Genomic DNA, 27,030 nt, shown 5'->3' with positions numbered 1-27,030 from the left:
TCCAAACCACTGTCCCTCCTCTGGACATGTCCAAACCACTGTCCCTCTGCTGGACATGTCCAAACCACTGTCCCTCTGCTGGACTTGTCCAAACCACTGTCCCTCTGTTGGACATGTCCAAACCACTGTCCCTCTTCTGGACATGTCCAAACCACTGTCCCTCTGTTGGACATGTCCAAACCACTGTCCCTCCTCTGGACATGTCCAAACCACTGTCCCTCCTCTGGACATGTCCAAACCACTGTCCCTCCTCTGGACATGTCCAAACCACTGTCCCTCCGCTGGACATGTCCAAACCACTGTCCCTCCTCTGGACATGTCCAAACCATCTCAGTGTGTCCTCTCTAACTTTATCTCCCAGTTGTTCAACCTGTGCTGTACCTCTGATCATCTCATTCCTGATCTTCTCCATCCTTGTCGCTCCTAAGGAGAACCTCAACATCTTCATTTCTGCCTCTACCTCTACTACTGTTTAACTAATAGACATCATTCAAAATGGCTGCCACAGCTAAGCAACCTTAGTGAACACAAAAATGCATGAATCAGACAGTTTTACAGATGGTGAAGTAAACTTTGTTGTAGCTGAGACACATCCTCAGTATCTATTCTGAGCACTAAATGATTGCAGCAGCTTTGTTTTAAAAACTTTTCCCAACGCTGTTCAGAGCAATTCACCTTTTCTGTTAGGAAAATATCTCCCAAACCAGCAGCCATATTTTAATGACTCTTTCAGAAAGTAGTCATTGGATGCACATCTACAACCTTTAACTTCGAGTTAAGCTGGCTGTCAGTCAACTACTGGCTATAACTCAGTGTCTCAGTTAAGATCACATTTGATTTGTCAGTTGAGCATCCTCCCTAACAACCTCTGCACAGTGTGCTGCGTTTTTACTTAAAACAGTGACATTCACTGATGGTGTTGATCCTGTCTGTCTGTTAGCAAAATATTTCATGAACCATTATATGAAATTTACTGAAACTGTCAGAAAGTAATTATTAGGTGGATGTTTACAATTTCTTCATTTTCAGAGTCAACCCAAATGCAGATGACTCAGTGACCCTAGCCAGCACTCAAATGGCTAAACGTCAATGAATCTTACAAACATGGAGCTAAGAGTGTGTGGTAGTAGCTGAGAGTAGTTCACAACACACACTCCAGGGGCTCACACAGACATTGCAACATCACATGAGGTTGTATGAAATGATATTTTCAAGGGTTGACCAAAATGGAGGTAAATGTCATTTTCAATATAGGAAGAAGATTATGGGGTAAAAAGCTGGCATGAAAAGGGGCAAGCAATACATTTGTTGTCAAAGTCTTTAATCCATTTTGTTTTCTTCAGGGGAAACCAGGAGAGAAGGGAGAGAAGGGGGACCAAGGAAACCCAGGAGACATGGTAAACGGTTCTTAATGTCATTTTTGTCCTCAGAGCTCAGTGGGATGATGTGCAGTTTACTCACAGATCCACCAGATGGCAGCAGAGTTCTTGGCTCAGCTCTGAAGTCCTCAACCCAAAAAATGTTCTAAAGAATTCAGTGACATTGATTAATGTCAGCTATCTACACTTTCTGTGTCATCTCTACAGGGTCCAAAAGGGTTACCTGGTGAACAAGGTTTTAAAGGACCTCCAGGACCACCTGTGAGGATCTCACAAAATGACCGTTTCTCCTGTTCAGGTGTTTAAAGTGAAATGTTTTTGACTGGATGTTTTGGTTCCAGGGTACAAAGGGTGACACGGGCCTCAACGGGGAGACGGGTCGAGTTGGGGATCCGGTAAGTAACTGGCTTTGATCAGATTCACAATCTTAAATCAGGAGGGAAGGTGAACTGTACTAATCAAACTGTTTCTATCAGGGTCCACCGGGTGCTCCGGGTCCTCAGGGGGCCGCAGGTTTACCTGGAAGTGTGGTAAGTCTTTATTTATATTTAAACTCAATGCCTGTTAGCCTGTTAGCATTTACTGGCATTCTCTGTTGAGTGTGGTTGATAGTTTCAGAGTGAAACCACCAGTCGTCTGTTTTCCAGGGAATACCAGGGATCATTGGACCTCCTGGTCCAGCTGGGCAGAGAGGAGACAAGGTCAGAACTCTGAATTTGACAGCTAAACAGATTTATGGATGTGTATGTGTGTGTGTGCTCATTGGCCAGTTGCTTTTGCAGAATATCTAAAATCCCTCAAGAGATTTTAATGTAACTCTCAGAAAGTAACTGCATGTACATCGTCAACTGATTAATGTTTGGACTCAACCCATTCAAGATGGCCACCAGAGCTTGTTGCAGTTACCCTGCACAAAAATCACTATAACTCAGGCAACTGTAAAAATATTGAGCTAAAATGTGCTGTGGTTCAATCTGAGCATGGACCAACAGTGTCAGAGGCAGAAACATCACACACTGTGCATAACTATTGGCATCAAACTCATAGCAAGACCTCATTGATCAACTAGAGAGATTTCAGCAAAACAGAGACTTTTTTGTTTTCACACACTGACTTCAGAGCTGTCTGAACTTGACTAAGTATTTCACAAACACTTTATTCCCACAGTCTTAGAATAGAATAGAATAGAATAGAATAGAATAGAATAGAATAGAATAGAATAGAATAGAATAGAATAGAATAGAATAGAAGCAGCCTTTATTGTCCCACAGATGGGAAATTCAAGTGTAACAGCAGCAACAGATTAAAAGATTCACACAAAAAGTTCCTAAAATGTTAAAAACTATATATAAAGAAATAAGATAAACAATATAAATAATAATGTTCAGTATGTGTTGGAACATGGAGAATGGCAGACTATTGACAGTACACTAGTACAGGCAGAGTGTGTGTTTTAGCAGAGGTCGGCATGTATTTAATATTAATATTGAGTTTGTTGGGAGCAGTGATGGTGTAAATTTTAACAGGGAGGAAGGACCTGAGGTAACGCTCCTTTGTGCATTCAGGATGCACTAATCTGTCAATGAGGGAGTTCGTCTCCAGCTCAGCAACAGCTGAATTGAACAGCTCTTCGCTCTTCTTTCACAGTTAATACATAAAATATATTGTCTACCCCTTCTTTTACCAATGAAACGAGTTATTGTCTTTTTTCACCCACTGTGTCTTAGACTGCTACAAACCTCAGTGTTTCCTTTCAAGCTTCCTCAGAGTGTAAAGTACGGTGGCCGTGAGGTGTAAATGAACAACATTTGAAAAAACAGAATTACATTAAACCATTTATACTGTTAATAAAGTTTGAAAAAAAAAAAACCCCACCATTTCCTGTTTTGCTTAATGTAATTAAGTTTTTACAAATGTAATTCCATTTTTTTCTTATGTGATTCTGGCCACTTCCATTTTGACCACTTCCGCTTGGGCTAGATGTAATTCTGTTTTTTTTTGTTTGTTTGTTTGTTTGTTTGTTTTTCAAATGCAATTCCGTTTTTTCAAATGTTGTTCATATACACCTCATGGCCACCGTAGTAAAGTGCCCAGACACAAACTCCCACTGACTTTCATTGTAGTCGGCCTCAAATTGTTCTCTTTACATTTGGAAATGAAGGCTCTGTTTAACTTTCCTTCATGTGCACGTGACAACTGGCCACCTGTGATACTTGCCGTTCAGACATTCTTTGAAATATGACAACGTTTTCACTCAGCGGCTGCTTGTTTCAGGCCTGTCAGGGAGTGACAGACAGACGAGTGGTTACCATGGTGAGCTTAATGAGTCTATAGCTGCAGCCTTAATGTGTCTTTTAATCGTGATTTTTATTACACTTCTCATAAAATCTATACATGAATTTATTATCTTAAATTAATACAAAAAGAAATCCCAAATTTTGATTAATTTTTCAAAATTAAAAAGAAAAAATGCCATGGATGTTGGAGCTTTGTGCATTTTTCTTCTTTTTTATTTATGTTGTTGTTTTTGAAACTGTATAGAACTGTACCTCATCAGCTTCAGTCCCTGTTGTCCACTTTAGACTCTGTAACCCTGAATCTCTGCCTTTTTCCAACCGTCTCCTTTAGGGTGAGCTGGGAAAACCAGGACAATCTGGTCCTCAAGGTTCGCCAGGAGAGCCTGGTTTGATTGGAGCTCCTGGACCACCAGGGAAGGGGAAAGATGGTCAAAATGTAAGCAGCATAAATACACTATATATATATTTGTGTGAATCTTGTGTCAGTGTTCACTTTAATGTTTTCCTGTTTATAGTTTTTTTGTGCGTTTGTGTGACTACTTCTACATATTTAATGTTAATGTAACATTTAATAGGTGGGTTCTATTCCGTTTGGTGTTTGGACGGTATTTACTTCTAAAAAGTTACTTTTACTTATAAATATTTCCTCTTAGAACCACACTGAGATCCCGTCAGTCCATTGGTTGGTTCTCTAACTATCTTTCAGACCGGAGGCAATGTGTTCAACATAATGGTACTTCCTTCAGTTATTTAACAGTCAACAATGGTGTACCACAAGGCTCAGTCTTAGGACCCACCCTCTTTACAATCTACATACATAATGTAGGTAAAAACATCCCTAATGCATCCGTACATTTCTATGCTGATGACACAGTTGTTTATTGTCGAGCTAAAACAGTTGCTAAGGCTTTCCAGCTTTTGAAATCTGCATTCAACATCATCCAGACTGATTTGTTCCACCTCAAACTTGTCCTAAATGCCGACAAAACCAAAGGGATGCTTTTTTTTTGTCAAAGTTGGTCCCAGCAGTTCTTCCTCCGATTTTATCCTCAAATGGTGTCCCCATTGAGTTTGTTGATTCCTATAAATATTTGGGTATCTTGGTCGACTAACATCTTTCTTTTAAGCTCCATGTGGAAAACTTGGTAAAGAAACTGGAAGTTAAACTGGGTTTCTTTTTCAGAAACAGATCCTGTCTAACCCTGAATGTTAGGAAACGCCTTGTATCTGTGACTTTCCTTCCCTCCATTGATTATGGTGACATTATTTACATGAACGCTCCTACAAGAACCCTGCAGATGTTGGATGCTGCAGATGTTGGATGCTGTCTATCATGGTGCACTAAGATTCATAACTGGCTGTGATTATCGTACCCACCACTGCACCCAGTATTCACTGGTTAACTGGACATCATTAACTTCACGCAGACTCTCTCACTGGTACATTTTCATCTTTAAATCACTTCTTGGTCTGCTGCCTTCATACATCTCCTCCTACATGTCTCTGCGTGAGTGCAGCTACGGAGTGCGCTCTCAGGACATCATTACCTGCAGTGTTCCCTCAGTGAGGACTGAACTAGGCAAAAGGGCCTTCTCCTACTCTGCTCCTGTTTCCTGGAACATCTTACAAAAAGATTTGAAGCTCTCGACCTTTGACCTCTCTAAGTGTCTTTAAGAATCTGTTGGACACCTGGCAGGGTCCAATGCAGACATGTTCCTGTTGTTAGTTTTCTACATTTGTCTTGGAATCTAGCTGTTTTTTGTTTTGTTACCTTTTTCCTTTTAGCCATCCTATTTGTTAAAAAAAAAAAAAAAAAAAAAACTGTAGTATGCTTTTTTATAACTGTTTATTGTTGTTGCTGTTGTCCATTGTTGTCATCTTTCTTTGTTAAATCAGGTCTCTCTTGTAAATGAGTCCTCGAGGCTCAATGGGAATTACCTGTCTAAATAAAGGTTGATTGATTGTCCCATAAAAATCATTGTTCCTTTGAATCCACTGAAGCATGCATACACTATGTTTGTCCTCCTAAGTTCCCTTTGGCTTTTAGCTACTGTTTTGATAGTTTTATTTTATTTTGTTGCTTTAATTACTTTCTTGCTAATTGTAGTTATGGCTTCTGTATTGCTATGTTTTTGCATGTTTTAGCTTGTAGCTACTGGTTTGCTGAATAGTAGCTTAAACCTAAAGGGTTAAACTACTATTTTGCTTATGTAAGCTATTTGTTGTGGGTAACTGTTACATTTAGCTACTGTTTTTCTTGTTTAAGGCTTTAGCTTCAAGCTTTTAACCACTTTTTCCATTTATTTAGCTTTTCACTGTTTGGCTCATTTTAGCTCGTGTTTAGACGAAGCGTCTCCTGATTTCTCCTTTACATAACGACACAATGGCTCCAACTTATGCTGAAAAAATACTTTCCTACAAAGTTTTGGGATTTTTTTTACCGTTGTACATCTGCAACCATTCACTGAGCTGAATGTATTCAGCATTTCTCCCACAGCAGGCCCATACCACCTGTCTTCTACTCTCTTGCTTCATGGTAGGGCCTGTATGTGTATGCTAATGTAGTCCTGACTGACTGAAGTCAGTCAGGACTACATTAGCAAAGCTACAACAAAGCTCACCCATCCCAGTCCACCTCATTATTACGGAGGGCCTTCTCTAACACTCAGCATGATTCTTTTCCAGAATCTAAATTAGAAAACGAAGCTTGGATTTGTGCCATGTCCTTCACACAATACTGTCTGAGCTGCTGCAGGAATTTAAAGCCCCCCCCCCCCCCCCCCACACACACACACACACCCGCCAAATCTGTGACATCATTTTAAATGAGCAGCTCAAGTTCACTGCTGCAAATCTCCAACTGTAGAGGTGGTCATCAACAGCACCAGTGCAGTAACTTTGAAGTGTCTACTCTTCGTGTGAGTCAAAATGCTGACTCAGCATTTTCCTGTTGTTCTAGTTTATTATATATGTTCTTGTTTGGATTTCCACTGATATTTCCTCCACTCTGATCCCTGATCATCTTCTGACTCCGGATCAACTCACTGTTCAATACAATCATCACTTAACCCACATTCTCAACTCCCTTGCTCCTGTTAGAACTCGATCTGTTACCTTTACTCATTCTGACCCCTGGTTTACTTCTGAACTTCGGACCATCAAAGCCAAATGTCGTCAACTTGAACGACTATAAAAAATCCGGTCTTACCATCCACAGGGACATGTACATTTCTCATACATCACACTACAAGAACTTGATCTCACTAACTAAACATTCTTATTACTCTGGCCTCATTTCCTCTAACAAAGGTAACACAAAGATCCTGTTTTCATTGCTCAACAATACTTTTCACCCCCCTGACTCTCTTCCCTCTCACTTCTACTCAGACAACACATGTAATTCTCTCATGTTCTTTTTTAACGATAAAATCAGTAAAATTCATCAGCAACTTTGTCCTGTCTCTCCTCTTTCTTCCTCCTCTGAACCTTATCCGCCTAGTCAACCTTTTTCTGTCTTTCAGCTTCCTCCTGCCTCTGAAATAGCCGAACTTATCCATAAATCCAAGCCTTCTACATGCTCACTGGATCCTCTCCCTACAGCGCTTGTTAAATCTTGCATTTTGTCACTTCTTCCGTTCATTTCTGCCATAATTCACTCTTCTCTTTCCTCTGGAACTGTCCCAGTTATTTTCAAAACTGCAGTTATCACTCCAATCCTTAAAAAACCTGGATTGGATTCCAATACTTTCAATAATCTCCGTCCTATTTCTAACCTTCCATTCATCTCCAAAATTCTGGAAAAAACAGTTGCCTCTCAACTCCACCTTCATTTAACCGATAACAGTCTATATGAACAGTTCCAGTCTGGTTTCCTCCCCGGTCATAGCACAGAATCTGCTCTCCTCACTATCACCAACTCTCTTCTCATGGCAGCAGATTCTGGATTACTTTCTCTCCTCATCCTCGTCGATCTCAGTGCAGCTTTTGATACCATCTCCCACAACATCCTCCTCCACAGACTTTCATCCATTGGCATCACCCACACACCCCTCGCTTGGTTTCAGTCTTAGCTCTCTGGCCGCACTCAGTTCATCCAACTGAAATCATTCAGATCCCATTCCTCTCCTGTGACTTCAGGTGTGCCCCAAGGCTCTGTCCTGGGGCCCCTTCTTTTCATCATCTACCTTCTCCCCCTTGGTAATATCTTTCATAAATTTAACATCCATTTCCACTGTTTGCCGATGACACCCAGCTCTTTTTATCCACTGCACCTAACTCTTCACTTCCTCCCTCCTCCCTCACTTCCTGCTTAGCTGAAATTAAATCCTGGTTCACGTCTAACTTCCTGAAATTAAACAGTGATAAAACAGAGTTTCTACTCATTGGCACTAAATCCACCTTATCTAAAGTTAACAGTTTCTCACTCACCATCAACAACTCCTTAGTTTCTCCCTCCCCTCACGTCAAGAGTCTGGGTGTCATTCTTGACAGCACTCTCTCTTTCCACTCTCACATCAATAGTATTACCCGGTCTGCATATTTCCTCCTTCGAAATATCAACCATCTTCATCCATCCCTCTCTCCACACTCTGCTTCCATCCTGGTCCACAGTCTGGTCATTTCTCGAATCGATTACTGTAACTCTCTCCTCTTTGGTCTGCCTCACATATTAATCCGTAAGCTTCAAATGGTTCAAAATTCAGCTGCCCGCATTGTCACCAAAACCCCCTCATTTAACCACATCACCCCAGTTTTACAGCAACTTCACTGGCTTCCAGTCACATTCAGAATTCAATTTAAAATCTTGTTGTTCACTTTCAAAGCCATCCACAACCTCGCCCCTCCTTACCTGTTAGATCTCCTGCACATTACCACCCATTCACGCTCCCTTCGTTCTTCCACTTCCATCCACCTTAACGTGCCTCTTGTCCGCCTCAGCACCATGGGACACAGAGCCTTTTCTCACTCTGCTCCCCAGCTCTGGAAGGCTCTTCCCCTGGACATCCGTAACATTGACTGCCTTCTGACCTTCAATCAACTCATCTGTTCAAGCTAGCCTTTTCACTTTAACTGTTAAATGTTATTTTCTTTTTGGTTTAGTGTTTTTAATAGTTATTTTATATTGTTTAATACTGTGTTTTTAATGCTGTGACGTGTCCTTGGGTGTTTTGAAAGGCGCTGACAAATAAAATGCATTATTATTATTATTATTGTATTTTTTTTTTTTTTTACGTCTGTATACTTTACGCTATTTGAGCCATTCATTTATCAAACATCCAACTCGTTCAGGAGAAGAGTTCTATGACTTTTAGTTTTTGTAACTTTTATATTTAAATTTTTTTACTTTATTTAAATCTACGTCAGCCCACTTTTGTCTTTTTGTCTCATGACATCAGCTTTTAGCTACTGTTCTGCTACTTTTAGCTTCTAAACTTTTGACAATTATAGCTTTTAGCTAGTCTTTTGCCTCTTTTAGCATTTAATCTACCTACAAGCTCTTTTTAGCTTCTAGCTAATCTTTTGAACTATTTAACTAGCTTGAACTTTAGCTTTAACTAGATTTTAACCTTTAGCTAACTCTTTGTTACCTTTAGCCTTTGATAGCCTTTTGCTGCTTTTAGCTTTCTAAAAGTGAATCACATGAGCAGACAGTCTGTTTGGAGCTCGGACAGTCTTCAGACTAGAAACATTAGTGAACGTTTGTACGAGTCACAGAAAGTTGGATTTTACATGACTGCTCTGACATTTTAACATCTTCAACATTTTTCACACAGTCACAGCGTAAGTTGATTGATTACCATCGAAAAGTCTACTGATCTCAATAAACATATCAGAACATTCATATGGAATGGTAAACCCCCAAGGATTTCATTAGAAAAACTTACTTGGGATTATAAATTTTGTGGGCTTAAGTTACCCAATCTTGAAAAGTATTATTTAGCGGCTCAAATGAAATGTATTGCATTTTACTTTGAGAAAGAAAATATACCATCCTGGATTTATGTGGGTCTGCATGATGTTAAAGAAAGTTCACCTGCGGACTTCGTCTATAAATGGACCCGTACGAGTATTTCTAACAAAACGGATAACCCTGTTTCAATTCATTTGATTAAAATATGGCACAAAGCTCGCAAAGCTTTTGGAGTAAAGAACATTGTTTCACCCCGTACACCCTTGAAACAGAATGGACTCATACCTACCTCGCTGGATAGCAGGGTTCCTGAACAATGGCATCAGAGAGGGGTTCACTGCTTGGAGGACTGCTATGAAAACGGATCTGTGATGTCCTTTGAGGACATGAGGAAGAACTATGATCTACCCAGTAGGAACTTTTTATTCTATCTCCAGCTGAGATCCTTCCTTAAAACTTGTTTGGGTCCAAATATGGCCCTACCGCCTTTAAACAACCTGGAGAAAATACTTTATGAAGGGAACTCACCTCGTTTTGTTTCAAGGGTGTACTCTGTCTTAATGTGTACTGCTTTAAAGCCGGGGCTACATAGATCAAGGGAGAGATGGGAGACCGACTTACATGTAGCAATTGATGCAGAACTATGGTCTGAATTATGTCAGAGGTGTATAAATGCAACCATTAATTGTAGATATAGGTTGACTCAATATAATTTCCTCCATCAAACATATTACACCACAAAAATTACATAAATACAAACCAGAGTTATCCCATTTATGTTTTAGATGTGGCATTGAAGAGGGTTCATTTCTGCATAGCACATGGAATTGCATAAAGGTAAACACGTTCTGGCATGACTTTTCTGATATTATGTCAAAACTTTTGGGATTTTCATTAACATTTGATCCACAAATGTGCTTATTAGGAGACTTTACAAATCTGGGTACACAGTTAGTCAACAGAAGTTCCTGGAATTGGCTCTATGTGTTGCCAGAAAATGTATAGTCATTACGTGGAAGTCTGACTCCCAACTCCCTATTTTAAGATGGTTCTTAGAGATGAATAACTGTGCTCCACTCGAAAAGATCACCTACTCTCTTAGAAGTGATTATAAAACTTTTGTTAAAATCTGGCAGCCTTATCTGACATATGTGGGCACCATGCCAGTGCCTTGATTAGATTCTGCATAGTCATGTGTCATGTTAAAAGGTTGCCACATTTCACTGTTAATCCAGTCGCTACTGTTTTGCTCTCCTGATTTTATTTATTTATTTATTTATTTTTCCTTCCACTTTGGGGTGTGTCAGGTAGGGATATTGACATGTTTTTCTCTTTTTTTATGTTCTGTTAATGTTTTACAAACTTAAAAACTCTTAAATAAAGTATTGCAAAAAAAAAAAAAGAAAAGTCTACTGACAGTTCTGGACTAACTTTTAATGTGGAGACGTTTTCAAACAAATATTTCCTTTTCTTACATCCACAAATTATACATCAAAATGGAAGCATTTATGTGTTGTTGTTTTTTTCATCTGTGTATTTCTCATTACTATAAAAATTTTTGGTTTTAAAGTATTTTTATATAAAGACGTATTTTCAGAAATTACCCACCTAGCTCAAGGATTACACCAAATAGTTTACTAAGTACTCATAATTTGTCTTTATATTTCTTATCAGACCTTTCAATATGAACTACAGTATGTTGAAAATACATTAAAACTGTAAATATAAGGTTGGACATTCCATTTTATTCCCTCCTTTTACCAATGAAAGCAAGTATGGCAGCAGTTTCATTACAAGCTGTGATAATACATGTTCACGGCTCTGGTTTGCTCTGTTTTTCTGAGTGCACATGTTCTGTGCTCATAACCATGGCAGTACATGCTGAAGCACCAGCTGAAAGGAGCAGCTGAAGCTCGAGTTAACACATTTTGTTGTTGGACTCAACATGTTCCTCCAGCATGTTGCATGTGGCCGTCATGCTGACGAGGCGGTGCAGGCTGGAGACATTGTTCCAGCACAACACAGTCAAACAAACCCGGCCCACATTCTGTTGTTTCCCAGCAGCCAGGTGTGGTCCAGAGGCCTCGCCACAATCTCAACCATCCTTGAGGAGTTCTTCTCAGCCCAGGACTAACTAGTGACAAACATTTTGACTGGTTTCATTTGTTGGGTTACAGGGAGAACCAGGACCACCAGGGATTCAAGGCCAACCTGGAGCAAAGGTGCTATACTTTTTATTATTTGACAATTGTTTATTTTCATATAAATTATGTTTTGATGTTTGGTTGTTGCTTTGAAAGACTTCTTTCTATCTCAGATGAGGAAAATAAAACATTCTGTGTCCTCCTCGGTATGACCTCTACTCTGTTTCAGCCCATTTAACTGCCAGGATCTTCATGTCAGTAAACATTCACTGACGTGTCAGACCTTTGTCTCTGGTCTATCTTCTCAGATCACATCTTAGATCCCATAAAAAAATATGGAGTTTTTACTCTCAACTATTAGCTATGGCTGATAAAACTGAGCCAGATTCTGTTCCAAATAACTCAACTTACCTAAAGGATAAAGAACTTCTTCTTTTTTATTCTGTCCAGGGCCAGCAGGGGCCACGTGGACAAATTGGGGTTCCAGGAGAGCGTGGCCAGCCAGGAGAGGGGAAAGAGGGAGCACCGGTATGAACACTTCTAGACAAACTGATCCATGTCATTAGACCTAGCTCCATTTAACGTGTCTGTCTTTACAGGGGCCGCCAGGAAAACATGGGGCTCCAGGAGCTGCGGTAATTATTGCCACACAACACGTCTTTAGTTCTGCAGCTGTTTCTTCATTGTGACTATCTGGGTTTCAGGGTTTGAAGGGTCCACCAGGACTTCCTGGTCCTCAAGGTCCAGCAGGGCACAATGTAAGTTTAAAGCATAAACCAGTTCTATGAAAAGGTCCTTTTGGTTCTATTTGATAATTTAATGTTGGACAATGGCATCATGGTGGTGCAGTGGTTAGAGCAGTCACCTTGTACTGAGAAAGGATCGCCTCCTGGCCCTGGAGCCTTTCTGTGTTGAGCTTGCATGTTGTCACCGCGCATGCCTTGGTGTTCCTGTGATGGACCAGTTCCTTGCGAAACAGAAAGGAGAAGCAGGAAAAGAAAATAATTCCTCAATAAAATAAAAGGATGGAACTTTAGAAAACTTTTTGGGTTTTATGTTTGTTCACCGGGAGCAGGAATTGAGTTATTTATTTATTTTTTTCCAAAGAGAAAATCTAATTATTTTTTAAATTTTTTGCTCCATACTCAGGGTTTACCAGGAAGGCCAGGAGAAAAAGGATCACCTGGAGAACCTGTGAGTACAACCAAAGATACTGTCAAACTGTTTTCTATATGACTTCTCCTTCATTTGTTGGTTGAACTATGAACAGCTGCAGTTCATCCAGCTCGGTTTCAAGTCCATGTTTTAAACCTTCAATACAATTGGTACAATTGTACAATACTGTACAATAGTTGGTACAATAGTACTATACTGTACAATAGTTGGTACACTTGTACAATACTGTACACTAGTTGGTACAATAGTACTATACTGTACAATAGTTGGTACAATTGTACAATACAGTACAATAGTTGGTACAATAGTACTATACTGTACAATTGTTGGTACAATAGTACACAGTACAGTGATGGTTGAACACCCACCACTATAAACTTAAGCACATTGCATAAACATGAGTAAAAAATTATTCCTCGTCGACATTCATGTCAAACTGGTTCAAAACCTGGATCCTCGGCGAGGAAGAGGGCCGGTATCGGAAGAGGGGGCATGCCAAAGACACCATCTTAGCACCAACATAACTGGTTTGTTCCACTTTGGAGTAAGCTGTTTGGGGGAAGAATAAGTTTTTTGTGTTGTGTGTTTCCTTGACTGATGAAGCCTTCTGGATGGAAGGAAGGTGAAACGTTTCAGCAAGAAAAGAAACTGTCCAGATGACCTGACTGAAAATTGTTGGACTTACACGACTAGTTTTTGTTTCATCTCAGATTGTTCCTAAGATTCTCTGGTCCAAAAACCACAACCTATGGCTTATCAAAATTTAAAAGCGAAAGTCAGTGTCATCCAGGTTTAAATGTATCTAAGACAAGTTTACAATTAAAGTAAATTGAAGTATTTGTATTTACCCGACTTCTTTATTGGATATAAATGAGTTTCATTTGCATAACACAAAAAATCTTATCCCATCCATCTATCCATTTTCTTCCGCTTATCCAGGGTCGGGTCACGGGGGTAGCAGCCTAAGTTGGGAGGCCCAGACTTCCCTCTCCCCAGCCACTTGGGCCAGCTCCTCCGGGAGAATCCCAAGGCATTCCCAGGCCAGCTGAGAAACATAGTCCCTCTAGCATGTCCTGGGTCTTCCTCTGGGTCTCCTCCCGGTGGGACGTGTCTGGAACACCTCACCAGGGAGGCGTCCAGGAGGCATCCTAAACAGATGCCCAAGCCACCTCAACTGGCTCCTCTCGACGTGGAGAAGCAGTGGCTCTACTCTGAGTCCCTCCCAGATGATCGAGCTTCTCACCCTATCTCTAAGGGAGAGCCCAGACACCCTGCGGAGAAAACTCATTTCGGCCGCTTGGATCCGAGATCTCATTCTTTCGGTCACAACCCAAAGCTCGTGACCATAGATGAGGGTAGGAACGTAGACTGATCGGTAAATCGAGAGCTTCGACTTTTGACTCAGCTCTCTCTTCACCACAACAGACCTGTACAGCGCCCGCTTCACTGCAGACGCTGCACCTATCCGCCTATCAATCTCATGTTCCATTTTTCCCTCATTTGTGAACAAGACCCCAAGATACTTGAACTCCTTCACTTGGGGCAGGACCTCCTCCCTGAGCTGGAGAGGGCACTCTACCTTTTTCCGGCTCAAGACCATGGCCTCAGATTTGGAGGAACTGATCTTCATCCTGGCCGTATTGCACTCGGCTGCGAACTGCTCCAGCAAAAGCTGTAGATCACGATCTGATGAAGCCAACAGGACCACGTCATCTGCAAAAAGCAGAGACGCAATCCTAAGGCCACGAAAACGAATCCCTTCAACACCTTGGCCGCACCTAGAAATTCTGTCCATAAAAGTTATGAACAGAATCGGTGACAAAGGGCAACCTTGGCGGAGTCCAACTCTCACCGGGAACAAGCCCAACTTACTGCCGGCAATGCAGACCAGGCTCTGACACTGGTCATACAGGGACCTAACAGCCCGTTTCAAAAGGGCCCGGTACCCCATACTCCCAGAGTACCTCCCACAGGGTTCCCCAAGGGACGTGGTCGAACGTCTTCTCCAAGTCCACAAAGTACATGTAGACCGGTTGGGCAAACTCCCACTCACCCTCCAGGACCCTGCTGAGAGTGTAGAGCTGGTCCAGTGTTCCACGACCAGGACGAAAACCGCACTGCTCCTCATGAATTTGAGGTTTGACTATCCGACGGACCCTCCTCACCAGAACCCCCAAATAGACCTTACCAGGGAGGCATAAGAGCGTGATCCCCCTGTAGTTGGAACACACTCTATGGTCCCCCTTTTTGAATAGGGGTACCACCACCCTGGTCTGCCAATCCAGGGGAACTTCCCCCGATGTCCACGCAATATTGCAGAGTCACGTAAGCCAACACAACCCTACAACATCCAGAGCCTTAAGGAACTCTGGGCGAATCTCATCCACCCCTGGGGCCCTGCCACCGAGGAGCTTTTTAACCACCTCGGTGACCTCAGCACCAGAGATTGAAGGGCCCGACCCAGAGTCCCCAGGCTCCGCTTCCTCAGTGGAAGACATGCCGGTGGGATTGAGGATGTCTTCAAAGTTTTCTGCCCACCGACCCATGACATCCCGAGTTGAGGTCAGCAGCACACCACCCCCACTATAAACAGTGTGGGTGGTGGACCAGAATCTCCTCGAAGCTGTGCAGAAGTCATTCTCCATGTCCTCCCCGAACTCCTCCCACGCCCGAGTTTTTGCCTCAATGACCACCCGAGCCGCATGTCACTTGGACTGCCGGTACCCATCAGCTGCTTCCGGGGTCCCACAGGCCAAAAAGGCCCGATAGGACTCCTTCTTCAGCCTGACAGCATCCCTCATCGACGGTGTCCACCACCGGGTTTGAGGGTTGCTGCCACGACAGGCACTGACAAACTTGCAGCTGCAGCTCCGGTAAGCCACCTCAACAATAGAGGCACGGAACATGGTCCACTTGGACTCAATGTCCCCCACATCCCCTGGAACATGTTCAAAGTTCTCCCAGAGGTGGGAATTAAAACTTCGTCTCACAGGAGACTCTGCCAGACGTTCCCAGCAAACCCTCACAATACGTTTGGGTCTGCCAGGTCTGACCGGCATCCACTCCCACCATCGGAGCCAACTCACCACCAGGTAGTGATCAGTGGACAGCTCCGCCCCTCTGTTCACCTGAGTGTCCAAGACATGTGGCCGCAGATCAGATGAGACGATGACAAAATTGATCATCGAACTGCGGCCTAGGGTGTCCTGGTGCCAAGAGCACATATGGACACCCTTATGCTTGAACAAGGTGTTCATTATTGACAATCCATGATGAGCACTGAAGTCCAACAAAAGAACACCACTCGGGTTCAGATCAGGCGGGCCGTTCCTCCCAACCACACCCCTCCAGGTCTCACTGTCATTGCCCACGTGAGCATTGAAGTCCCCCAGCAGAACAAGGGAGTCCCCAGGAGGTGCCCTTTCCAGTACCCCCTCCAAGTACTCCAAAAAGGGTGGATAATCTGAACTGCCGTTTGGTGCTTAAGCATAAATGACAGTCAGAACCCGTCCCCCCACATGTAGGCGAAGGGAGGCCACCCTCTCATTCACCAGGGTGAACCCCAACACACAGGCACCAAGATGGGGGGCAATAAGTATGCCCACTCCTGCTCGGCGCCTCTCATCGGGGCAACTCCAGAGTGGAAGAGTGTCCAGCCCCTCTCAAGGAAACTGGTTCCAGAGCCAGAGCCATGCGTAGAGGTGAGTCCGACTATTTCTAGCCTGAACCTCTCAACCTCACACACCAGCTCAGGCTCCTTCCCCACCAGTGAAGTGGCATTCCACATCCCACTAGCCAGCTTCTGTAGCCGAGGATCAGACCGCCAGGGTCCCCGCCCTCAGCCACCACCCATCCCACATTTCACCTGACCCCTTTGGCCCCTCCCACAGGTGGTGAGCCCATGGGAAGGGGGACCCACGTCTCCTCTTCGGGCTGTGCCCAGCCGAGCTCCATGGGTAAAAGCCCGGCCACCAGGCGCTCGCCCGCGTGCCCCACCTTTAGGCCTGGCTCCAGAGTGGGGCCCCGGTGACCCACATCTGGGCGAGGGAACATCAAGTCTATTTCTTATCTTATCTCATGTTGTCTAATAATTTTAACTAGTTTATCTGTATAAATAAATTGTTAGAACAGGTTAAAAATACAATTTAATACCAGTCAGCATTTACTTTGATGCACTGACCAAAACTGCATATTAGCTGAGACAGAGATTGGGAGGGTGTTTCATAATGAAAACGTCAATTTTATAAATCAGATATTGCTTCTGAGGTTTGGTTTAGTAGACTGACCTTGGAAAAAAAAAATTAATAATAATAATAATAATAATAATAATAATAATAATAATAGATAATATTAATTTAATCCTCCTGCTTTCCATGATTAAAAATGAAGACCATTTAAAACAGATTTCTTAGGGGGGGCATTTTGACCCAAGGAAAACAGGAGGGTTAAAATTTTGTGGCACAATCTTTTGAGTTGACTCCAGCGTGTTGGAAGGGAGGCTCTGACCGATAGATGAACCTCGTATTCAGGAGAAGCAGTGTGGGTTTCACCTGGGTCGAGGAACAGTGATTCAGATCTTCACCCTTGTGGAGTGTCTAAGGGGTCATGGGAGTTTGCCTCTCCAGTCTACCTGTACTTTGTGGACCTGGAGAAGGCTTAAGACCATGCTTTCAAGGCATTCTGTGGAGAATGCTGTGAGAGTATCAGGATTGCTTTTAAGGACTATCTGGTCCCTGGATAACCAAAGCAGGAGTTGTGTCCACATTCTTGGCACAAAGTCAAGCTCATACTTGGAGAAGGTTGAACTCTGCCAGGACTGTTCCTTGACTCTGATCCTATTTTGGGTGTTCATGCACAAGGTCTTAAGGTGCACTTGTAGAGAGGAGAGCATCTGGTTTGGTAACCTCAGGGTCTCATCTCTGCTTGATGCAGATGATCTGGTTCCACTGGCGTCTTCAGGCCAAGATCTTTAGCCTGCACTGGGAGGGTTTGCATTCAAGTGTAAAGAGGCTAGGATGAGAGTCGGTTCCTCTAAATTTGAGGCCATGGTTCTCAACTGGAAGCAGGTGGAGTGCCCCCCCCCCCCCCCCCCCCCTTGGGTCAAGGCAGGAGAATCTTTGCCTCAGGTAGAGGAGCTTAAGTATCTGGATGTCTTGTTCATAAGTGATGGTAGAATGGAGCAGGAGATGGATGGATTGCTGCTGCTTCTTTGCATTAAAGTGAATCAGTTTAGGTGGTTCTGATATCTGACTAGGATGCCTCCTGGATAGCTCCCGTTGGGGGTTTTCTGGGCATGTCCCACTGGAAAGAGGCCTGGTGGCAGACCCTAAGGGATTATATATCTTCTCTGGCCTGGGAATGCCTTGGGTTCCCCCAGAAGGAGCTGGAAAGTGTCTCTGGGGAGAGGAATATCTGGGTTTCTCTCCTGGACCTGTTACTTCTGTGACACAGTTAAGAGATTGAAAAAGGAAGCTTGCCATACAACATGAAGGATAAACAGAGTACATGATTTCTGACATAGACAGTATTGGTTCCAAAGTTCTTTTAACTTCGAACATTCTTTTAATGTTGCTGCTGTTCTGTTTCATGTTGCTGCTGATCTTTTTCATGTTGCTGTGTTCATTTGTACTCTTTTGTTCACACAGACTCATGTTCGTGCTGCTGTTCGGTGCATTGTTTTTGTACTACTAGTGCTTAGTGTATTTTTAGTTGATGTTTATCTTAGTTCATATCTTAGATCTTATTACTGTTTATTTTACATTTTAATACTTTTGGTGAATGTAACTGGGACCCTGTGTACACATTTTCATTCCATCACATGTACCACATGTGGTGTGTATGACAATAAATAACCTTGAATCCTTTAAGTTCAGGTCTGCAACATATCAGCATCATGTCATTCCGTTTATTACAGATAAATATTAATTTGCCTCATTTGTAAAACCTATTTCTGGACAAAATATCAACAATATTGAAGTGAATTCAGCTCCAAAATGTGCTTGTTGATGGACGTCATCTTTTACTGTCTCTCAGGGAAAGGCAGCAGATCTTTCTGACCTGAATCTGAAGGTAAGGTGGCTCTCCTATTCATCACAGAGTAAAATACTGACCACATTTTCATTAAGGTGTCTGCTGTCTTTAGGACGTCTGCTCAGACTGCCCTGCAGGTCCACCTGGACCACCTGGACTCCCAGGAGTCCCTGGAGATAAAGGACAAAATGGACCTCCTGGAAAAAATGGAGAAGATGGCTATCAAGTAAGACAAAGTCATTAACATCTCTGTATTTTAAACTGCTCTCCTCTTGTGATTTAATGTTTTACAGTAAGCCTTCATGTCTTTAAGAAAAGTGTATAAAGTTTGTGTTCACTTTATAATGAATGAGGTTTGAGTTTTGTCTCCATCAGTCACAGCTTTTGTGGCACATGGTGAGGTTCTGACTGCATCATTAGCTGGACCTTTGGTGGCAGTAGAGAATTATTTGAACTGGATGATGATGCTCAGAACTGTCTGCCCAGGCAGAAAATTACTGTTTGCTGCACCATTACAGGGCCCGCCTGGACCAACCGGACCTGCAGGGGCCCCTGGAACCGATGGAACTAAAGTACATTTACACTTAACTTAGATTAAGTTAGATCAATTAGTTCTCTCTGTCAATGTCCTTTTGTTTGTTAGTTTTATATTTTAAATGATATAGTTGTGTCATCTTTTTGTGAAGCATAGAGATTCTTTTTTTCCTTTTACAAATGATACATGATTTCTTTAATCCTTTCTCCTCTGTCACCACAGGGTGTAAAAGGGGATCAAGGACCTCCTGGAAGCCCTGGAGAGAAAGGAGACAAGGTAGATTTATCTTTACTGGGTCCTTGTTTCCTCTTTGCTCTCCCTGTATTGTGCCTGCTGTATTTTAATCACTGCTACGTGTTTTACAGGGTCACCAAGGACCACCTGGTCGTCAGGGTCCTCCTGGATTAATGGGCGCGCCTGTATGTTGAACAATATCTTTACTGAAAATACACTTCAGAGGGTCCAAGTATTTAATCTCTTTGTTTGGTCCCAGAGTCAGGTTTTCTGATTCTGTTGTTCTTCACTGACACTGCTTCTTTCCTCTTCAGGGTAATGATGGACAACCAGGTCCTGTTGGCCCCACAGGGCCCACTGGAGAAAAGGTTAGACTGCAATAAGTGTGTTTTCCCCTTAGAAAACTTGTTACCCAAAAGTCATTATTGTTTAAACCACTCCCTACAGCATGTAGGTCAGTGAGTGTGTGCTGTAATATCAGCTATTAATCATTTATTTGCTTTGGTCACCATGGTCAGTTTTCTCATTCTCTTTCTTTCTGCAGGGCAAAGAGGGACTTAAAGGAATCCAAGGACCACCTGGGCTTCCTGGCTTGATAGTAAGAACAAGTTTTGATGAGTAACAATATCTGTGAACATTTTTAAATTATTTTTGCAGTTGCTAAATAATCATTTTACTGTCTGTGCAGGGCCAACCTGGAAAAATGGGCAAAGATGGCAGACCAGGAGAAGCAGGAGAACCTGTAAGTAAACAGAGCTGATCCAAAGAACATCTGGTTTAAGGATCTGTGAGTCATGGTTTGCCTTTATTTTCCCCAGTCGCGGAGCAAAGAGAGAGAATTCAATTCAATTCAAAAATACTTTATTAATCCCAAAGGGAAAATATTTGTTGTTGTAACTTGTTATCCTCATTTCATTAAGTGATGTTATAGATACCGATGGCTGTAGACAGGAAGGATCTCTTGTAAAGGTCCATCCCACAGTGGATCCTAAGAAACTGGCTGCAGATGCCGTCCGATCCGTTCACCCAGACTCGACTGGCCTCTCGGTTCCCCCGGGCTGTAGGACCGCCCGAATGCCGGGCAGAACTCCTCCTAGAGCGATGGCCACTCCTCTCAGCAGTCTGCCGAGCTCCTTGTCACTGCGGACAGCCAACTGTAGGTGCCGAGGGACGATCCTGTCCTTCTGCTGTCTTGAGCCGTGTTTCCTGCTAGTTCCAGGATCTCAGTGATAAGGCACTCGAGTACAGCTGGCAGGTAGATGAGAATGTGTCCACAGAACATCCTTTCAAGTCATTTGAGATTTTGGGCTGTAGTTGAGATATTATTTGAGCTTTTGAGATGTTAATCAGCTGCTGTTGGTTGTAGAAAACTGCCTTGTTGCCATGGTTATGCATCATAACAAATGTCCAAAACTAAAAAAGTTTCAGTAAAAATCCTTCCTGCTGCACAGCATCTGATACCAGAGGAAACAATCATCCAAAAATGTGATTTACATCCAGCAAAAGAGGTATTAAAGTTTCCAAAAGCAAAATCTCAGAATGAATGTAACAGAGCTGCTCCAACATGCAGCCACCTTGAGCGGCGCAATTCCAGAACTCAAAATTGAATTGAAAATACTCTGTCCATCCATGCATGTTGTGAGCATGATAACTAGAAAAATAAGTTTGATACCAACTCCTATTTTGGTGTGTGGCTGCATTTGGGCATAAGAAAAGTTCCTTTCGATCGATCCTGTGGATTGTCATAAAAATCCAAGATGACTGTCTTCATGGATACCAGCGTGTTGTGAACATGATAACTAACAATATGTGAGGTGCCGACTTCCATTTTTGGTGTGTAGCTGCATCTAGGTTTAAAAAAGGTAATTATCGAAAAATTGTTTGCCACTTTAAAATCCAAGATGGTTACTGCCAGGTATGTATGTAAACCAACTACCCCTAATATTTGAAGACTCTATGCCATTCATTAATCCATTATCTTTACTCGCTTCTTCCTGTTCGGGTTGCAGGGGTCACTGGTGCCCATGTCCAGCCATCACTGTGTGAGAGACTGGGGACACCGTGGACAGGTCTCCAGTCCATCAAAGGGACACATAGAGACAAATGAGACAATCATTCACTCTCTCACTCACACCTAGGGACATTTTAGAGTCACCAATCAGCTTAACATGTATGTTTTTGGACTGTGGGAGAAAACTGGAGTACCCGAAGAAAACCCACGCGTAAACGAAACATGACAGAACATGTAAACTCCACCCAGAAAGGTCCTCAATTGGGATTTGATCCATCAACCTTTTAGCTGAGAGCCAACAGGTCTACCAACTGTGCTATCGTGTCGCTCAGGAATCTATGCTTTCAATTTTTTTATTGCCTAAAAGTATAATTTCCTCAAGTGATTGGTGTGGCCTTTGGAGTAACTGAAGATTAATCCATGGTGGCTAAGGACACCACTCTGACTCCACCATTGCACCTGGTGGTAGATAAAATTGCTCCCCCCTTTTCCAGTGTCCATCACTCTGCGCTGCCTCGAAAAAGGAGAAAGAATACTTCTGTTCTTCTACATAGTTTAACTCCTATACAGATTAATAACTTGGACCATAAATATTAAGGTTTACTTGCATTCCCCGTTCAACTCCAGTACAGAAAAACACTCAGCTAAAAAACTACAAACATTCAACATTCAAATTCTTCAGTGATGGGGGACATTGGCATACCATCTGTCTATATTTGATTTGTTAATATGCACCGACGTTATGCACAACTTTACCCATCTCTGTTGTTTTGTAGGGCAAGCAAGGTGAACCTGGACCTCCAGGAAACCCTGGACTCAGGGGTCCCCAAGTAAGTCAGCACCAGTAATCAAATATGATAGAAAAAACTTCCACTCGCTAACAGCAGCTAACTTGTTGCTTCATCTTCCGTCCCAGGGCTTTAAAGGCCACAGAGGTGAACCTGGAACTCTAGGAACTAAGGTGAGCTTTGTTTTTGTGTTGCTATAATTAAAACTTGAAAAAAATATTCCACCTGTAACAACATGTATTTTTTATTTGTATTTAATAAATATAGACTGTTCTTGTTTAAATTTGTATTCTTCTCTATCTTTGTAAGTTACTGGCACATTTTGATCTGATGTATTTCAGTGATTTACAACAAATGTAATGTACTGCTATGATTTAACCAAAACATAACTCTGGATTTCAGGGGATATATAATTGAATCCACTTTATGCTGACAAGGTTGCCTTTTTGACAGCAAACATTTAGAAAGCTGATGCCCAAGTTTAAAACACCAACAGAGACTCCACCCCAGCACAGCATGTGTGATGGTGGACAGTGTTCTGCTCACACTTGATATGTGTAAGTTGCCAAACAGGAAGAGAGAGGAACTGCACTAGAACAGACTTGATTCACCCGTAGTCTTTGTGACACTTAGTTAGTACATACAAATATAACTTAGTAGAGAATAAAACATGCTAAACTTGCTTCAAAAGGTGTTTTGTTTTTCCCTGGTTGTGAAACATTGGACCACTATTTTACCCTTGTAAGTATATCTGAGGGGGCATGGAGGTTTGCCCGACCAGTCTTAATGTGTTTTGTTGACTTGGAGAAGACTTACCACCATGTTCCAAGTGGTTTCTTGTAAGGGTACTTCGGGAGTATGCAGTTACAACCCTCCAAAGGGCCATTCAGTTCCTGTACAACTAAAGTAAGAGTTATCTTTGCTTTGCCTAAGCGTTCAGTAAGTGTTTTAGTATTGGACTCTGATAAAGTTGCAGTTTGTTACAAAATGCTGGTGAAGCTTCTCAGTCATCCAGGACATGATGAATTCAAAAATGTTCAATACAAAAACAACTGGACTTTATTTGTAACAGAAGACGTTTCACTCCTCAGCCGAGGAGCTTTCTCAATTCAAAGAGCAGAGAGTGAGCGGTTCAGGTGTATCTCACTCAGCCTTATAACCTGAATCCCTCACTCACTGCTCTTTGAATTGAGAAAGCTCCTCGGATGAGGACTGAAATGTATTCTGTTGCAAATAAAGTCCAGTTGTTTTTGTATTGAACGTTTATGAGTTTGTTACAAAGTCTGTTCACATTGTTAAAGTACAGAATTTCAGGGTGGAGGATCTCAAGTTTGAAATGGGCTTTGAACTACATTGCTACTTTTTACAGATGATGTGGTCCTGTTGGCCTCATTGCACTGGATGCTCCAGCAGCAACTAGAGTGGTTTGCAGCCTAGGGTAAAGGAAGCTGGGATGAAGATCCCCTCCAAGTATAAGCCCTGTTTTTACTCTTAAAAGACTGAGATGCAAATCTGGTTTTGGAAATAGGCTTTGCCCCAAATTAAGTAGTCAAACTATCTCTAGATCTTGTGTAGAGATGAGGCTAGAACAGAGCAAGAGATTGATTGGCAGATTGGAACAACGTCTGCAGTCTATAGTGCACTTTAATGATTTGCTGTACAGTATGTCAGCCTCACGGACAGAGATTGGAAGTTGGTTCCACAAGAGAGGAGCCTGATAACTGAAAGATCTGCCTCCCATTCTGTTTTTGTAAACTCTAGGAACCACAAGTAAACCTGCAGTCTGAGAGCGAAGCGCTCTGTTAGGAAAATATGGAACAATAAGATCTGTAATATAAGATGGAGCCAGGTTGTTGAGAGCTTTGTAGGTTAGAAGTAAGATTTTGAATTCTGTTCTGGATTTGACAGGGAGCCACTGGAGAGAAGCTAAAACTGGAGAGATATGATCTCTCCCAGTAACGCCAGTTAAGACTCTGGCAGCAGCATTTTGAATCAACTGAAGACGTTTTAAGGAAGTATTTGGACATCCAGATAATAAACCATTACAATAGTCCAGTCTAGACATGACAAATGCATGGACCAGTTTTTCTGCATCATTTTTAGATAAGAAATTTCTAATTTTAATGATATTACGCAGGTGGAAGAAGGCAGTTCTAGTAACATTTTTAATGTGGGGGATAAAAGACATGTCCTGATCCAAAATTACACCAACATTTTTAACATTAGAGCTGGAGGACAGATTTATTACATCTAAGGAGGGAGAAAGACTGAAAAATTAATTCCTAAGGTGCTCAGGTCCAAAAACCAAAACCTCAGTTTTGTCTGTGTTCAAAAGGAGAAAATTAAGGGTCATCCAGGTTTTTATGTCTTTAAGACATGCTTGTAGTCTAAGTAGCTGATTGGATTCATTGGGTTTAATGGACAAATACAATTGTGTGTCATCAGCATAACAATGGAAATTTATCCCATGCTGTTTAATAACTTTACCTAATAGAAGAATATATAAAGTAAAGAGTATTGGCCCAAGCACTGAGCCCTGAGGAACTCCATGACTAACTTTGGTGTATGAAGAAGATTTATTATTTACATTTACAAACTGGACTCTATCAGATAGATATGATTTAAACCATTTTAGAGCTGTTCCTGTAATCCCAACATCATGTTCAAGTCTCTGTAGTAAAATATTGTGATCAACTGTATCAAATGCAGCACTGAGGTCTAACAGGACCAGTATAGACACAAGTCCATTGTCTGAGGCCATGAGAATATCATTAGTGACTTTTACTAGTGCTGTTTCTGTGCTATGATGAGCTCTAAACCCTGACTGAATCTCTTCAAACAGATTATTTCTTTGTAGATGTTCACGCAACTGACCTGCAACTAGTTTCTCTATAATTTTCTAGATGAAAGTTAGATTAGATATAGGTCTATAGTTGGCCAGAATTTCTGAATCAAGATCAGACTTCTTAAGTAAAGGTTTAATTACAGCAACTTTAAAGCGCTGTGGTACATAACCATCCATTAAAGACAAATTAAGTAGATCCAAAATGTGGACATTAATTAGGGGGAATACCTCTTTAAACAGTCTGGTTGGGATGGGATCTAGCAGGCATGTGGATGGGATCTAGCAGGCATGTGGATGGTTTGGATGAAGCTATTATTGATGATTCAGAGAGCTCAACAGGACAAAAACTGTCCAAACATAAATCAGGCTCTAGTGAAATTTTTAAAGTTGTCTCATTTGACAGGGGACTAGAGATAGTAGAAGGAAGGATGGTTTGAATTTTCTCTCTAATTGAAATAATTTTATTTATAAAGAATCTCATGAAGTCATCACTACTTATAGTTGTAGGGATACATGGTTCAACAGAAATGGGACTTTTAATTAGTCTAGCAATAGTACTAAACAGAAACCTAGGGTTATTTTTATTCTCCTCTATTAAAGATGAGTAATATAAAGTTCTAGCTTTACGGAGAGCTTTTTTATATGTTAGCAGACTATCTTTCCAAGTTAAATAAAATTCTTCAACATTAGTAGAGCGCCATTTTCTCTCCTGGTTTCTAGATGCTGCTTTAAAGTACGTAACTCAGAATTGAACCAAGGAGCCAGTTTCCTCTGATTGATTACTTTCTTTTTCAGTGGAGCAATTTTATCAAGTGAAGTTTTCATTGAAGTTGTAAGATGATCAACTAGATGATCTAAGTCTCTGTTCTCTGATGCATTACTCTGCAAGACAGAGGAAAACATTGATGGAAGAGATTGTTTAAATTTGGTTACAGCATTTTCTGATAAGCACCTGCTGAGATGAAATTTACTCTCAGTGACTGTGTAGTCATTTAATGTAAACTCAAAGGTTATTAAAAAATGGTCAGACAGAATAGGAGTTTGAGGAATTATTACCAAGTCCTTAATGTCTACACCATAGGTCAGAACTAAATCAAGAGTGTGATGATAAGAATGAGCAGATGTGCGGACGTTTTGGGTAAAACCAAATGAGTCTATTAAATTATTAAAGGCTATGCTTAAGCTATCACTCTCAACATCTACATGAATATTGAAATCACCCATTATGATTATTTTACCATACCATACCACTTTATTTATAAAGCACTTAAAACAGTGACAAGGCCAACCAAAGTGCTGTACAGACAGAACAACAGGTAACACACAAAGCAATATACAAAATGAGGTAAATCAGAATATAGACATAAAAACGATGCATATAATGACAACAAACCAGTGTGGAGCATACAGGATCAAAACACAGATCATCTGGTGTTGAAAGCCACCGAATAGTAGTGGGTTTTTAAACGGTACTTGAAAACCGAGAGGGAGGGGGCCTGTCTGACAAGCAGAGGTAATTCGTTCCAAAGTCTTGGTCCTGCTACAGAGAAGGCCCTGTCACCTCTGCGCTTAAGATGAGATCCTGGAACTGTGAGGAGCAACTGGTCCGCTGACCTCAGGGAACGTGGTGGGACATATGGTTGTAGCAGATCAGAGAGATATGGGGGGGGGGGGGGGGGG

The 27,030-nt window shown here is 41.9% G+C and overlaps 1 protein-coding gene across 1 annotated transcript in view; it reads left to right on the top strand.

The window, feature by feature from the left end:
* The window catches only part of col22a1 (collagen, type XXII, alpha 1), a 132,145-nt gene that overhangs the window by 77,317 nt on the left and 27,798 nt on the right, over positions 1–27,030 (top strand). Inside the window, exons 33-53 of the mRNA XM_037692817.1 lie at positions 1,344–1,397; positions 1,587–1,640; positions 1,721–1,774; positions 1,856–1,909; positions 2,027–2,080; positions 4,008–4,112; positions 11,765–11,809; positions 12,182–12,259; positions 12,331–12,366; positions 12,436–12,489; positions 12,881–12,925; positions 18,941–18,976; positions 19,050–19,163; positions 19,456–19,509; positions 19,695–19,748; positions 19,838–19,891; positions 20,021–20,074; positions 20,251–20,304; positions 20,395–20,448; positions 22,494–22,547; positions 22,634–22,678. Coding sequence (XP_037548745.1) covers positions 1,344–1,397; positions 1,587–1,640; positions 1,721–1,774; positions 1,856–1,909; positions 2,027–2,080; positions 4,008–4,112; positions 11,765–11,809; positions 12,182–12,259; positions 12,331–12,366; positions 12,436–12,489; positions 12,881–12,925; positions 18,941–18,976; positions 19,050–19,163; positions 19,456–19,509; positions 19,695–19,748; positions 19,838–19,891; positions 20,021–20,074; positions 20,251–20,304; positions 20,395–20,448; positions 22,494–22,547; positions 22,634–22,678 — 1,206 coding nt within the window. The remainder of the gene's footprint in view (positions 1–1,343; positions 1,398–1,586; positions 1,641–1,720; positions 1,775–1,855; positions 1,910–2,026; positions 2,081–4,007; positions 4,113–11,764; positions 11,810–12,181; positions 12,260–12,330; positions 12,367–12,435; positions 12,490–12,880; positions 12,926–18,940; positions 18,977–19,049; positions 19,164–19,455; positions 19,510–19,694; positions 19,749–19,837; positions 19,892–20,020; positions 20,075–20,250; positions 20,305–20,394; positions 20,449–22,493; positions 22,548–22,633; positions 22,679–27,030) is intronic.

Source organism: Nematolebias whitei, chromosome 19 (assembly GCF_014905685.2).
Source record: "Nematolebias whitei isolate Nwh7 chromosome 19, NemWhi1, whole genome shotgun sequence".
NCBI lineage: Eukaryota > Metazoa > Chordata > Actinopteri > Cyprinodontiformes > Rivulidae > Nematolebias > Nematolebias whitei.
This window is presented reverse-complemented; position numbering and strand designations above follow the sequence as displayed.